The sequence below is a fragment of the Lepeophtheirus salmonis genome, chromosome 7, assembly GCF_016086655.4.
Source record: "Lepeophtheirus salmonis chromosome 7, UVic_Lsal_1.4, whole genome shotgun sequence".
Lineage (NCBI taxonomy): Eukaryota > Metazoa > Arthropoda > Copepoda > Siphonostomatoida > Caligidae > Lepeophtheirus > Lepeophtheirus salmonis.
Genome location: NC_052137.2, coordinates 9,901,890 through 9,917,177, shown reverse-complemented (window position 1 = coordinate 9,917,177; position 15,288 = coordinate 9,901,890). Strand labels below are relative to the sequence as shown.

Below are 15,288 nucleotides of genomic sequence, written 5' to 3'. Positions count from 1 at the left end.
TTAGATGTTGTTTTATTGAAGTCGTATACTTATATCAAGAACATAACCTTAATTATTTTACTTCATTTTTTTTCTTCGGTGTGTCTCCAAATTATACTAATTATCAAATATATGTCAAATATTAATTTATTATAGTTTTCCCCACAGAAAAAAAGAGGTTGTTTGATTTCAATGGAGCAAGTGCGTTGTTTACTTAAATTTGTATGTAAACACACCACCAGTGAGTAGCTCCACATTGTGGAAAAATAATCAACTTCCCTGAATAATAATTATGATTATTCGGCCAAAGAATACTAGCTACTAGCTAGAGAAAGACTTCAGAAGAAGTTGAGTCACCTGTTGACATAAGTCCTTAAATTTTATTACTCATTGTTATAACTTATTTGAGACTTTATGGATGTGATTTTAATTTTTATTAAGTGATAATGAAATTTCAAGTATTCTAGACTCTATGTGGGCTTCCAAAGACGAGTTGAACAACCCAAGAAGTTAATTTCAAGAATTGTAAGTATTGTTTAGTCCGATAGGACGTCTATTCCTCCTATAAGAAAGGCTCACATTGAGCATTATGTTATGCATCGGCAAGCAGGGGGCGATATTCAAAATTTGGATATTGCGTCAATGCGCAAAGGGGAAAAAATGAAAGAATCAGTATTGGCCTTGAGCTTCGTGGAATCAAAAGAAGACATACATAAAACACTATTTTCTGGTATAGTTGAAGCTGAAATGAAAAAAATTAATTATAATGTAAAGTTCGTCATTGAAAAATCAGGAGAGGTCGTTAATAGATATTGTGAATGTGCGGCAGGAATAGGCCCACATAGGACCTGTAAACATGTAGTTTCTGCCCTCCTGATAATGGAAAATGGTGTTTCTAATGACATTTTATATTTATCAAAGTCCTCTACAGAGACACTACATACTTTTAAATGTCCCGGAAAATTATATGGTAGAGAACCCGGAGTGGCTAAAAAAAAACTGTGCAGAGGATTGTTGAAAAATGTTAGAATATCCCCCTTTAACTGTACAAAAACTAAATTTCAGCTGTCAACAATGACGATGATCCTCAACCTGAGCGTTTCCTCAATAGACATGAATTAGTTGATGAGTTCTAAATGACCATGTAGAATTCTCAATTAAATATAATATGGAAATATAGCTTTGGCTCAGCAAGTCTGAAAATAGCCATCCTTGTTGACGATTATTTGGAATATCCCTTTACCCATTATTAGGTGAAGGACTGTATCAAAGTATCTGATCAGGATATCATAAAAATTGAGAAGAATACTGATGTCATGGGAGAGAATTTACCATTCTGGCAGAGTCAATATATCAGCTCAACAAAATTGTGTCTGCTGCTATTTGTCATGGGAAGGCGCATGCGTTTTCTGGTATAAAAAAGTTTAACCATGTAATTAAAAAAATTGTTAACAAATGTGGGCTTTTCATTGATGCAGAGTAACCCTTTTTGGCTTCAATCTTCCGATGCCCTTGTGGAAGAAGACTCAATCATCGAGGTGAAATGTCCTTATTCAGGATGTTATGATAAAATTGCTCTAGGATCTAAATTTCCATTCTAGGAGATTCTTGGCGGCGATATTAAGTTAAAAATAAATCACAATTATTACTACCAAATTCAGGGTCAGCTACGAGCAAGAAGGAATTCAAAATGTTTTTTTGTAGGCTTCACATTTGAAGATACATATATTGAGGAAATTATATTAAGTAATGAATTCTTTAATGAGGATATACTGACTCCTCTCATCAAATTTTATAATGATTATTATGTAAAATACATATCAAATCAGCTATGACTAAACATTTGGTGTATGTGGTAATAGTTGTATCATTTTCTAAGTAGGGTCATTTCATCTCAAAGGTTGAGTATTATTTCACAATTTCATCGGAAGAGGTAATCAAAAAGGAGATACCTGGTCCTTTTTGTTATGTTTACATATTCTTATACATTATTTTCTGCTGCCATATGTTTATAGTCCCTATGAATAAATATATAAATATTTTTATACCACACTGCGTCTTATTGAAATTATTATTTTACTAACTTATTTTATTTCAGTAAGTTTGATAAACTTGATTACAGGGAATTTTACTTACAGACACTTTACAATACTAACTTCACTATGAGGAATGTTTTTTATGATAAATGATACCATGAAGAGACCTTAATTTGTAAATTTTTTTGGAGACATTACTTAATTAATATATTTTTAAATTATATATTCCCTAATTTAATATTGGTTCTATTATTAACTAATAACAATTATTTTGTCCAAAAATATCGTTAGATTAAGTTCTAAATTTTATTAAAGTTTTAAATAATTAACTTTACCCAGGTTGAACTTTCAGCATTAAAATAAATTTCATACACTTCGAGATACAATGCTTTTTCTAAAGTTACAACAAATGAAACACACATAAATAATCCGTCCTGCCAAGGAAGTTTTATGGCGGTCGAGTTCCCCTTGAAGGATTTTATAGGTCTTGGATGTCCAATGATCCTATCAACATGTATTCTTTTCGAAGCTATTTTCCCGTCATTAACGACAGTTGCCCCCGGAAGTTAATGAATCCCTCTCATAGGGGTTGGAATATTCACTTTAACATTTTGATTGGCAAATAAGTCCTGCACCATAATCCCTCTATCTGCCATGATTGCATCTCCTGAAGTCAGTCGCTTTTTGTATAATAGGTCTGATATTTCGATTATTTGGGGATCACATCAGGAGCCACCATACGCATATGATATGTAGGTGACCACACCTCTCGGACTAATTCCTACCACAACTTTTACCTTATTAATGTGTTTGTAGGAACTCCAGGTAGCTCTTTGATCTGCAACGTTACTTGGTTTGTTGATTTTTACCTCAAGTGACATCCAAGATCATTCTCGTATTTAGGAATTTCGACTTAAAGTCCTCTGGCATGTGCAGGTCTTTGATGTCATTGTTCAAGAATAGATCAATTTCTTTAAATTGATAGTACTTAAAGTTCAACCATGTTCTAAAGACTTTCCCCACAGATGTACGGTGCATTTTAAAGATAATGTCAATCCCAATATCATCCTTGTTTTTGCGTAACTTCATCAATGGGAGGAATAACTCGTCCTCTCGAGTTGAGTTAAGGACTCATTTTTATAGTTAAGATGATCAACAGCCGGTCCAACTGAAAAATACAAACATTTGAAGTAACTGTAGTTACTCATTCCTGTGTAGTAGGCGATCGCTGAAATAAATTGAATTGTTTACAGTCAAATTAACATAAGTCTATAAGATAGGTCATGAATATTTTACAGATGGATAAATATTCCTCTTAAAATATATAAATAAAGTTATATAAGAAAAAATGCGTATTACAATTTTTCTTTTACAAAACCACAGATGCTAATTTAAAATGCAACTTAAAATTTCATAGGAAGATTGAATAACCTTAAACTTGCCTCATTTTCAATGTTGATCAAAACAAAAAAATTATCAACTGCATTTTTACTTACTTGTAACCAAGGAAGAAGAGATGGGACTACATCTCGTTTCAAATACCGATATGCTTTTCCTCCCACGGAAGCTAGAGTTTTTCTTGGCACTCGGAAATCTTTTGGCTTGAAGTGTTTTTCACATAATACCGAGTATGTTGATGGCCTCCAGAGTGAACCATTATAGTATTTTCGGCTCAGAGCAATCCGCCAGTTAATAAAAGTACCTTCATTTGAAGGGAATTGAAATGATCCTCTTCTCGAGCATCCAGAGACAATACAAGACGATGTCATTTGTATAAATTATGTATAATAATAACTATCTTACAATTTAAAAATATGAAACACTGCAATGCCAATATTGCAATTTGTAAAGATGAGATATTATTAAAAAATAAAATAACTTAACAATATACCGGCTTCACACAACAGTTGACATAACCTTAAGCGATACTAGCGCCCTTAACCAATCCATACTTATAAGAGACTCTGAGTCAACCCCCTGGCGGATAATATATATTTTTTAGTTTGCTCGTGCCCTATTTGAGAGTTTCATACCTCAACCGGGTTAAACCAAAGAATATTTAAAAGAACTAGAAAAGCAATACGGGCAAACTTCTTCTGTGGTGCGTTAAACAACTTAATCCCAGGTAAACAACTGAATATCTGTATTAAGAATATCAACTTCCGTCTTGTGTTTATCATACTTATTATTTTATTACCTAATAATTATTTCTAATTAGTTAAGCAATATAATATTTTTTTATATGTATTTATCTTTATCTAATAGATCGAAATGACTTGTTGCTGACCTCGTGATTAATTGCTTTGACGCTTAAGAATACTTAAATTCCTCCTGATCTTCAATGGAATCATTTTATAAATCTACACATTTGAAGTGTTGAGTTCTAAAAAACAACAAAATAATCGACTGGAAGATCCAGTGAGAAACCGAGAGAGTCCACTGCTTCTTCATTGAAATTCTTGAGTCTTTTTCTCCTTAAGCCAACTCTGTTTCTTCTCATACTCTATGAAAACTATTTCAATGATATGTGTGTGCTTGATGTATATAATGCAGAAATAACTCATCTCAATCATATTGATATCAATATGGTGAAGTTTGACATGTTTGGTCTATATGGATAATTATATAACCTGGACGCTTTAAGTGTCATCCCTGAATAGTGATTTCTTTATTAGTTGTGAGTCTTTTTTGTGATTAGAAAAAAAGAAGAAGATGATTTTTGACTCGCCTCTCTTTTCTTGATAGTTTTGTCTGCAATGCATATTTTTTTCTGCTATTCCATACAAGATAGTATTTGTATCTTATATTATTGAAATGAAGAGTTACACAAACAAAATTAATATGGAAGATACAGTGAGGAAAAAATAAATTATAAATTCTCCACCCACAAATCTTTTATTGAAATTCTTGTCGTCCATCCTCTTAAATTCAAATCTGCTTCAACTCCTACTTTAAGTAAACTCTTTCTTGATAAGAGCCATTTTGTGTCCTTAATGCCTATAACGCACGAATCACTACTAAATAGTCCATCACAAATATCAATTCTAATTATAAGTTTGAATTGATGCTGTAATACAAATATGGACAATTATATATTTTGAACAATTCTAGCCTCACTCCCAATTTCTTTAGTACTTGTAAGACTATTTTGCCTTTGGAAAACAAGTAGAAGATTATTTTAAACTCTCAAATATAAATTGGTCCTCTTTTTTTCCATATTTTGGTCTACAATGCATTATTCTATTATGCTATTACATATAAATAGTTATTAGGAACTGTTATGTACTATATACTTTAAAAAATATATGTTACTTCTTAATTTTAATAGATTTCGTATTGGCTAAGAATCTTCTTCTGAACAGCTAAATTGCTTGTAAACATATTAGAATGTTACTCTCTCGAAGATCTACAATCTTTACCAAAATATATAAGTTACTAAATCTGTGAAATACAAACTAATTATAAGTTGTTTGATTGAAAACAATAGTTAAAATGTATCAAAATAATAATACAATTGTTTGAGTATTAATAGAACAAATAAAAATAATTAGTACATCAATGTTATTCTTCTAAAACCCACATTGTCTTCCGAGGACAATAATAATAATAACAATTTCATTAAACACATTAAAAACTTAAATTTTATTTGAGTAAAACAAATATTATAAATTAAAAGTAGTACTTATTACATTAACCTTCAATAATAATATCATAGATTACTAAACAATATTTAATAAAAATGATTATAGGTGCACTATTCCAAAACTTATAACGAAATAAAAAAAAGTTTAATGCATAAATTTCAACAATTTACTACTGCATTAAAGTAGATATTTTTTTCTTCTTTTCTGTTGCTCTCCCCTTTCATTTGGTAATCACGTAGCCCTTCTAGTTCTTTATATATATATTCTTTGGGCTACACCAGTGAGCACTATATACATATATACTGTTCCTTGGCTAAACTAACACGGCTTGTTCTTCAAATAAAAAAAAAAGATTTAGTGTATTTAGCAGCTATCTCTTCAAGTTATGAAGACATAATTCGTACCACATAGGATTTAGATTTTAAATTAATTTACATCAATTAAGGACCTTTGTTTAATCATTTCTCTTTTGAAAGTCGAGGTTGAGAGAAGATAAAAAATCTAATGGTGTAAGGAACTGCCTTTTAATTTATGGAACATTGAGTGATTTTACATAAAAATGATTGAAAGCTTATCAATATTGGTGTTAGACTATACCTTCTACAGATATTGTTATGAACAAATGCGGGCTTGTCCAAAAGACAGATTTAGTTCGTAAAATTTGGCAAAGAAGTCTGCAATTTGATTGGTTGTAGCGCAATTTTTTGTCAATCCTTCTCTTTTGCCATCAAGAAAATGCAATTGAAGTTATTTTTATTAGTCGCGATGCATCATATAAGAAAAAGAGTTTAACATCTCTATCGTGCCGGTAAACCACCACAACAAATATTGGGGATTTTGACATCTTAAATTAGACTCAGTTTTGTACAATATAACATAAAGAAGATTCAAGAGACTTGAAATATTGATTACAAACCAAGAAATGGACGCCCAAGAACAGTTACGGAACTGGAACGTCCGGAAGGTTAAAACAAAAATTTACAGTAACCCCATCAAACTTCCTCATGATATTTGAAGTGCAGCGTGTGAGACATTTCAATTCCACTTCAGGAAAGTAATTAATAAGCGAGGCGGATATATCGAATAAATTATAAAATGTGCACTATTGTTCAACAAATTTTGTTAAATATTTACTGATACTTTACACTACGATACATCTACAGAGTGGTCCATTAAAATAAAAACACTTTGAATATTATACTTCAACAAGATATAATTTATTTATTAGCGACATAATTTCAACAAATATAATACAACTCACATGTAGAAGCGAAAATACAATACAAATAGGAATGTACAAAAAACACAGGTAAAATAAAAAATTAGAACCTTTTAAACTATATATATCATTTAGTTTCTCATGATAATATCATAGCATATATAAATATCACAACCTTGTAAATTAATTTCGCTAATTATTCATATGTATTGTAGAAATTATAACGAATTATTATTAATAAAAAATACGAAACACCAAGGCATTTTCATTTCCTAATACAACTATAAAATATGTATGATGATTTTTGACCTTTACATTATCAATTTTTTTGTGACTGGGGGATCTCATATGAAGTATATTTGCATAATTACAGTTAATATTAAATTTTGCATTGAAGTTATTTATTCACGTTTTTTCAATATGCATTTTAATTGTTCAAGTTTGTGTCAAAACTTTCAGAAAAGTAAAAACAAAACCCAAAAAAAACGAAAACAAATCTAATTTATAAATATCTGAAACAAACAAAAAAATAATTGTAATTTCTTGATAAACGTGTCAAGGACTTTTATAATCAAATATTGAACTTATGCATCTTCCAAAAAAAGTAAAATTATTGATGCACAGATTTTGATTTAGACTATGTTTTTGTATGTAGAGCAGTGGCTCTCAAATACCAACAGTCTAACCGTAATTAAAAGACTATAAATACGTGCTTGCCCAATGTATATAGAATAGGACTAATATTTTATAAATAAAAATATATATATTTGAGGATAGCTCCGGATGCATCTGATGTTCTTAAGTACACAGTTTGAGATCCTTTGATGTAGTTTGTAATGTTATGCATCATTTTATAAACTACTTAATGTATAGTTCATATAAAAATTTGTAATAAATAGTGTATTAATTGATAAAGTATATTATATAATAGTAGATAATTTTCACTTGACATCATCCAAATTTTATATGAATAAAAAGGATCTTACTGCTAAAAACAATTATTCATTTTTTCCCATTTTAACGCCATTTGATGCTCCTATGATTGAAATACAATATCTACAACTCTAATCTAATCTAATCTAAAATAGAAGACAACTTGGAATAAAACGATTTTGATTACAGGGTGGTCATTGAAATGTGACACTTACTAATTCAATAATTAATGAAGGTTGAGTGATTAAAAAGTTTTCATATTTCTACATATTAAAGCATAAATAATTAGTTCCAAAACAAAATCAACCTGTGCTTCCCATCTTACGTACAAGTAGAAAAAATAATAGTTGAACGTGATTGACGAATTTCCATTCGCACAATCTAATCAGTCTCCAGGATCACCATCTACGCTTCAGCAAGTCTGAAACGATGGAAAGTATGAAAGATTCTATCAAAAAGGTCAAACTGGATGTGGAGGAGTGAAAGTCAACCTCTAAGGCTAATCCCCACACTAGACTCTCCAAAGAGCTATAAAAAATGGGTGGAAAGATCGTTGTAAGGAAGGAGAGTCCACTTTTGACACCAGCAATGGAAGAAACATATATCTTCCGATACAATACTCTTTTGAACTCTTTTTGACACTTTTACCCCCCGCTTCAGAGCTGATACCAACCCCCTCGGTTAAACCGTTCTGGTGCATGTCAGGGGAAGTCCTGCAGTGTCCGTTATCTAAACAGCAAGACCTTCTCCCCCAGTGGTTACCGCCTAGAAGCCATCATTGCCGCTAAGCAATAGATACACATCTATTTATTGTATTAATTTTGTTTATTTATAAAGTATATCTTATTGAAGTTTAAAATTTAAAGTGTTCATGTTTTAAAGAATCCTTCGGTACATTTAAAAGATATTTCATTTGTATGTATATTGGTAAACATTTTTCAAATTTGTATCTCAAATATTTTTAGATTAAATGTTTCTCTTATATATATTTAATGCCGAGTAATTATTGACATCATATTTGCAATGACCTTGAATCGGATATTTTTTCGTATTTCTTATTAAATAAATAGATAATGTTTAAGCTATAAAATATTGGTGTCAAAAAGTGCATTATATATAAAGGAGACGACATCTTGCAGGCTCATTATTATTATTTTTACTACATAAAATCGACAAATTTCCATGCAAATCTTGATGTAAATAAATTAAATTGATTTAAGAAATTTAAAAAAACTGAAAAACTGAATTGAATTCTACTTGATTTCAATAATATATGAATTAAATCAAATTGATACGTTGTGAATATTCCTAAAAATGATTAGATTTGTACTTTTTTTAATCGATTAGGGACGGGAAAAGTAGGATAATTAGAGAAAAAAATATTTTTCTCTAAATTGCAATAGTTAATTGATATATACTATATCGAACTAAGACTCTATAATAACATAATGACATATTTTGAGGTAATATAAATATTAAAACTATGGAATAGATATATAGATTTTTGATTGCCAGTAAGTCTTAGTCTATTTATTAGTTGGTACCATTTTGAAATCCAACAGTTCACTACTTTCCTTAATATTAAAGAAAAGAGGTTTATAATTGTTATACAACTTCGACTGTTTTGGCCCCTAATAATGTCTGACGTCACATGAAAACACTTGATAGTATAAATTTTTTATGTAAATAAGAAAGGTAAATTTGATAAACCCAAAGAGAATTTCTCCTCCTTTTTTAAAAATTCAAGACAATTACAATACATTGTTTTTTTTTATAAAACTTCAATCAAAAAGAGTCCAAACATTGAATAAATGCTCTATAACTTCTATCAAATTCGAAGGAAACCCCTAGAAAACTGACCCCCCCCCCCACTAGCTTAATTAAAAATAAAAATTTGCATAAAACCTTTTTGTCTCTTTTAAAAAAAAAAGTAATTTGTGATATTCACATGTATTAAAAACAAAAATATTATGTCAGAAAAGCCCAATACCGTCCTCCAAAGAAAAATCATGCAGACGTCCCTGATGACGTCAATATTATATAATTTAGCCCTTCATACTTGCCAGTACATACAGCCTGCAAATTAATAGAAATTTTTTCTATAAAAAACTATGCCCTCTGTTTGCCCATTTAAATATAGATACCCGTGAATTATTGATTTTCTACAAGTACTTTTTATACACAAAAAAATGTACTTTTTATAAAACTTTTCTAAAATTATCGATGAACTATAATTCCTTTTAATAACTATACAAATAATTAAAAAAAGTGAATGTAGAAATAACACTTATTTGTATTCAAATATCACTCCTCTCCAGACTATACAAAAATATTTTTTAATTTTTTTAAAACAATATATCCTTTAATCTTATACAGTTTAATTAAATATGAAAAAAGGTCGAACACTACTAATAGTAATAATATATTTTTTTATATAAAAAAAACAAAAAAACTTTCCTATAATTATTTATTTTTTTATTTGAAAGGAATTTGAAAATTTATGCAAGTACAAAATAAACTTTTTTCATTATGATTCCATTGTATATCAAATCACTTAGCGTTGTTTTTTTTAAATTTTGAAAACAAATTATGAAATATGTTTAATGATTAAATGTTTACATTGATATATATCTTTAATATCTTGTGTATACCCCTCAATATACATCAAATAGAGAGACGGAAAAGTTCATGAAAAAGTATTTGTAGCTTTTCATTTATCATAAATGTATTTGAAGATATAGCAAAATTTGGAAAATGTCATTACAAAATCAGAGAGAGAAGATAATGAGCAGTATCAATCGAATATTAGAAAAACCAATAATATTGAAAAAAATCATCGGTAGCTATTATTTATTTACTATAGATATAGATGTGCCACGAATAAGTAAACAATTATCTTTAGCATTGTCATTGAAAGCTTTATTTAATATTTCCTTAGAATGAAACTATTCAACATAAATTATAATAGAAAAATTTATAATCAATAACTATTTTAGGTGGGTAAACGGTTTTTCATTAGTTATGAAATAGTTTTCCTTTAACACTAGAACGACGGATAGTAACGACCCCCCTTAAACGACGGTGGATATCAAAAATGATAGCCATTTATTTAGCATATTATTATATTAGCATTTTTTACATGTTACAATTGTTTTTTCAGTACCAATACAAGGCTTGCATACGAATCTTTTACATTTACAACAGGTTTTGCTTGCTAAGCCCGTGATTTTCTTGTACAATTGACTTTACACCAGCTTCTATTTTTAGTTGAATAGTTTGATTGTGATTGAAATAATTGATTATTTTATTCTATATCCTCCTTTGATTCATCATCTTCACCAATAAGTTCGGTAATCAAATTATTCAAAAAGTGGCGACGAGTTATTTTTTTACCAGTCACTTCTCTGTACAAGATAACAGCATTTATACTAGCAAAATTCAAAATATTATAAAAAACTTGTAAAGACCATCGGCGAGAGGACATTTTGGTGGAATAAAGTCTTGCCATTTGATCTAGAATATCAACTCCATACTTAATTTCATTATAATACTGGATTGATTCCGGTAACCTTTTTGTACATCTAAAACTTTAACACTTTTGTGAACAGAGCTCAAAATTAAAACATTTTTGTTTTTTTTCCTTGATAAGAAGTCAATGTTTTGCCACTATTTACAAAGATTAAGCTTGAAATAGTGCTTGTTTGGTAGCTTTTAGTTCAGGAGGTATTTATTTACGAGCACGATTCATAGTTCCTAAAATAATCGTCCTATTTTTTTGAAGTTCATTTGTAAGAGGCAATGACGTAAAGAAATTGTCTGTTGTAACATTCCTCCCTTTACCCAAATATGCTTCCATTAGCTTCATTACGACATATTCTGATAAAGATTTATTTGCTGGTCTTTGAGAATCTTTTCCCAAGTAAGGAAATCCATTTACCAAGTATTTGGACGATGCATCAACTGCTAACCAAAATTTTATACCAAATTTATCAGGCTTTTTAACCATATATTGGGTAAATGGATATGTAGCTTTTGTTAGGAATAGTTGCTCATCAATGGTAATATTTTCACCTGGCTTGTATGATGACTTACAATTTTCGACAAATCGATCCCATATCATTGAAATCAAGGCGAACTTGTCGTTTTGAAGTTTTTGTGATCTTGTGGAACGAATATCAAAGCGGATATATCTCAATAATTCCTTATATCTGTCGCGAGGGATAGTATTCCTAAAGAGATTGATCCCCAATTTTCTTGACCAAATGACTTCTGTCGGCTGCCCTTTGGCTAAGATTCCTCTCGCATACATTATTGCAATCAGTTGGAGTATTTCTCGTTTGCTGGTTGTCCATACATCATTCTTAAGTTTTGAACGAGCCTCAACTATTGTACATTTTACAATGTGATCAATAAAATAGTTATCGATCTAGAATTCAAAAGCTGATAATGTTTTATCTGTAATGAGGTTACGTTTTGCAAATGATGATGGGCCTGAGACTTCCTTCAAAATGTTTTCTTGGCTAAAACGGGCAGAAATTTCTCCATTTCCTATTTGTTTGTGCCAAATTGTGTTTTATTCGATATGACCACCATTATAATCAATGAAAACCTCAGTACGGTGCTTGAAGCTTGTATAGGATTTGATAGCTGACCTTGGAGATGTTAGACCTCAAGTCATCAACATTTCTGTCTAGGGTTGCATATGCATCTCCTGGAGGACACCCCACCAACACTAATCAAGAGGGGTCAAGTTGAAGATGAAGAAAAGCACATTTACTTCGGTCTGAAATCAGTTTTAGGTTTATAACTCCACTTTCTGGAGCTCTGAACGTTCCTTTACCAACGTTTTTAGCATGCTGATATTGTGGACGGTCCTCAGATTGGCCATGACAATGGAAGTGACGTCTTTTTGGGGGTCAAGCAAATACGATACACGATACCTTTTTGCCTCCTGTTAACTCATTTGGCAGTCGACTCAAAAGAAAAACTAAAACATAGTTCAATTGATCAAGAATCATGCAAACTCTCAATCAAAAAATGCATTAAAATGCAGTTAAACTTACAAGAAAAATTTTCTCAGCATCTTGCATGCATTTTAGCACGATCTCAAAGATTAAATTTAGTTATTTAAATTGAATTATTGTTGATTTTCTTTAAAAAATAGAAAACTGACAATCTAGTCCATCTCAACAAGAATTTACTCCTAATGCACTTACAAACATTTAACTAAAATGATCAATCCTTTAATTGAAACAAGTGTATTTATATTATAGATTAAATAAGTTCACATTCACAACTTTCATACAACTCTTAATCTATCTTAAACACCCAAAATATAAATAATTTCAAATTAACAAAAAAAATATCTACGTTTCTACTTAAAATATGTTTCTTTGTTTTAATGGATAACCAATAATAAGTATGTTTAGCAATTTATTGAAAATCGAAATAACCTTGATTATATTTGCAAATATTATGATGCTAATGCTCGAGGAGGGGGGGGAGGATATTTGAAACGAAAATAATTAGTTTAAAACACAATCATACGTATAACTATGCTGCTTTGAAAGTAAAAAGAGAGAATTAGAGTTAAATATAATTTATTCTTAAATTTAGTTGGAAAATAAGAAATTATTAAAATTATTATGAATATTGGGCAAGATGCATCGAGGTACTTGATATCATTACCATAATTTATTGAGAAACATTATTTATAGATACACATACGTATCAATGATTAATCAATAATCATGAAGATAAGATTAAGTAGGGTTAAATGTGTGTACTTTAATTTTTGGTTGATATCTTTTTAGTTTCAAATTTGATAAAAAAATTTTTTTAAATACATTTAATTTTGATGTATTAAAAATACATGATTATTATGTATCTTTGGTACATAAAACTTTTGGCAATTGAACTTAATAATGTGACAAATAATACTTATATTTTAGTATTTTTTGATTGAAATAGTCAGAAAATACTAAATTTATAAATGGAACTATTATTGTATTATCCTGTGCAAAGTCTATCAATTATAATTATTCACATCATTTTGTGCTTGCAACTTGTGTTATTTGCTTGTACAATATATATAAGATAGGGTTTGTAAATAGTATATATTATAGGCATATAAATGAAATATACAAAAATCAACATGGTAACCCTGACAATTTGAAGAATTTTTGGGAGAAAAGTAGCTTAGATGTCATGATGTTGTATTAGATTAGCTGAAACCAAGGAACTAAAACCAAGGGGCATTCCGTTTTAGTTAGAACATAGTCAGACATACGGATCGGGCGGGGTCAAATGGGTGTATTTTAGTTTTCGGTTCTTAACTCAGCAGTTTCAAATATTAAATAACTTATTTTTAAATGGTTAAATGTAGCCCATACTATTAAATATCATACTGTATAAGTTTTTATCAAACATTTTGTTTGTTTTGGGTCCTATATTCTTGCAAAAATATTCACAAAAAAATCCCCCAACAAAAGTTTGTGAAACTCAAAGGAAAAAGCTAGATATAAGTTTTTATACAAGCTCGTTAAATAAATTAAATTCTGAAGTTTCATACGGTATGAAGACTTCTTTTCCATCTAAATTAGTTTACATATAAATTAATTATTCTTTGCTTGAGGTCAAAAGGGGCTAATATACGTAAAATAAAATTAACACATGTCTATGTCAACAATAAATGTGCCTCAAAAATTGTTTCAAGTCCTTTACTCCTTCCAATTAACTTTTTTTATTTTTTCTATTACAATGAACTTACTATCGTTGTCAAATATGGTTAGTAAACGACGCTAAAAAATATATATTTTTCATAATATTAATCATAATAATTTCGGAAGATGTAATATTATATCACATTCACATACTATTTTTTTTATTAAAATAATTATAAAATGATATTTTTTGGCACGCAGGGACCTTCTTCCTCTTGACCTTGATCTTGAACTGATGGAGTATCGAGAAGATCTAGATGATCAACATCGTTTTCTGAATTACCCTTCTCCGCCGATGGTTTTGCTCTCTAGTACTATGTACTATTTGATCCCCTGCTCCTTCTAATCTACTGTCGATGTCTTGATCTTCTACGACTGCTTCTTTGATGATGACGGGTGCCCCTCGTCTCTTCAGAACTTGTCCTTCCAGAGGAAGGACTTTGGGTTCCATATCTGCTATAGATAACACTTCGTGTACGACTCCGTTCACTTCAGAATACAAAGATGAAGACAATCTCCTCCTTTTCCATAATGGTAAACTTAAACATATTTAACTTTTGGATCAAAATTTAGGTAAGAGTATTTAAATGTAGTTTACCTTCAAGTTCTTTTTAGTTTATGAACAAAAAATTCAAGTACACCCTTTTAACCACATGAGTTAGATAACATGTGTGTATCTCACCTTTTTTTTTTTGTTGGAATTTTCTAAATTACTTTTTCAATTAATACTGCCTAGGTAAAATTGATAGTTAAGA

At 29.8% G+C, this 15,288-nt stretch overlaps 1 protein-coding gene and 1 long non-coding RNA gene across 2 annotated transcripts; one reads left to right on the top strand and one right to left on the bottom strand.

The window, feature by feature from the left end:
• The first annotated feature begins 364 nt into the window (after window positions 1-364).
• On the top strand, window positions 365-2,022 carry LOC121122082 (uncharacterized). Its single transcript, XR_005865685.2, has 2 exons — window positions 365-504; window positions 590-2,022. It is a non-coding gene; the product is annotated as an uncharacterized lncRNA (long non-coding RNA).
• A 9,516-nt stretch (window positions 2,023-11,538) lies between these two features.
• Window positions 11,539-14,984, bottom strand: LOC139906007 (piggyBac transposable element-derived protein 4-like). Its single transcript, XM_071890093.1, has 2 exons — window positions 14,817-14,984; window positions 11,539-12,237 (listed from the first exon to the last, which is right to left on the bottom strand). The coding sequence occupies exons 1-2, from the start codon at window positions 14,982-14,984 to the stop codon at window positions 11,539-11,541; spliced, it is 867 nt and encodes a 288-aa protein (XP_071746194.1).
• Window positions 14,985-15,288: the final 304 nt, after the last annotated feature.